The sequence below is a fragment of the Chaetura pelagica genome, unplaced genomic scaffold (assembly GCF_000747805.2).
Source record: "Chaetura pelagica isolate M959 unplaced genomic scaffold, ChaPel_1.0 scaffold463, whole genome shotgun sequence".
Classification (NCBI taxonomy): domain Eukaryota; kingdom Metazoa; phylum Chordata; class Aves; order Apodiformes; family Apodidae; genus Chaetura; species Chaetura pelagica.
This window is the reverse complement of record NW_009952816.1, coordinates 445,059-446,047: the sequence shown is the minus strand read 5'-3', so window position 1 is coordinate 446,047 and position 989 is coordinate 445,059. Positions and strand designations below refer to the sequence as shown.

The window sequence follows — 989 nt, the reverse complement described above, 5'->3', positions numbered from 1 at the left end:
GAACGTTCTCCAGTCCTTGGCAGCCTTGCTCAGGTTGAAGAGAAGAGATTTGTGCAGCTGCACAAAGGATTGTTCCAGCAGCAGCTTCCGGCTGGGCTCCTGGGAGGGCATCTCCCTCAGAGGCAGCTGGGAGGTTTGGTAGAGCCTCAGCTCAAAGCCCTGCCCCTGGCGGGAGGTGGGGTAGGTGTTGTGGCTGAATTTGACCTCCAGCTGAGCCATGGTCAAGTGCTCGTCCTCCTCCAGCACAGAGAGGTTAAAGTACAGACGTTTCGGCAGGCACAGCAGCCTGTGGGGCTGCCTGCGGTGAATGAAGTGGCCTGACAGAGAAGGAGAAACAGAGGTGGTGGTGGTTGGACCTCGTTACGCTGAGCAGGATCAGCCTCCCAGTGCTCCAGTTTAAGCTCTTGGCAAGAGGAAGATGGGGCTGGCAGAGGTGGCAGCCAGGCTGGGTGCAGGGGACAAGGCTGCAGGACAAGGCATCAGCCCCGCGGCCTTCAGAAAGGGCTGGAGGTGCAAACACCAGCCCATGGCTCTGGGAAGCTGCAGCCACTCCAGCATCTCCTCCAGATGCTCCTTATCTTAGTGTCTGGTTTCCCCCAGCTATAAATGTCTCCCCCCTGCCCCAGATAGGGGCGTTGCTGTGGGTGCTGGAGCTTTGGGATGGAGGGGAAAGGAGAAGGAACAGCAGCAAACTCTGGGAGCTGGGAAGCTGCCTGTTTTAGCCAGCCCTGGGTTCCCACTGGAAGCCTGGAGCCACAGGAGTGCTGAGCTACGTGGGGTCTGGAGACCCAGAGGACCCCAAGCAAAGAGTCCCCGCAGAACCAGGAAGGGCTCAGAGAGGCTGGAGCTGCCAAATGTGCCCGTGATCAGCCCGAGGCAGGAGGACAAAAAGGAGCAGGGGGGGACACAGCCAAATGGCCCAGCACCCCCTGCCCACAGCTGGGTGCTGGTCTCACCTGCTGCACCCACAGCCCCCGCCCCTGGGAGCC

The 989-nt window shown here is 60.6% G+C and overlaps 1 protein-coding gene across 1 annotated transcript in view; it reads right to left on the bottom strand.

Moving 5' to 3' along the window:
- GDF1 (growth differentiation factor 1) overlaps positions 1-989 on the bottom strand; it is a 4,172-nt gene that overhangs the window by 515 nt on the left and 2,668 nt on the right. Inside the window, 2 exon segments of the mRNA XM_009995090.1 lie at positions 1-24; positions 27-317. The exon segment at positions 1-24 is cut by the window's left edge and continues 515 nt beyond it. Coding sequence (XP_009993392.1) covers positions 1-24; positions 27-317 — 315 coding nt within the window.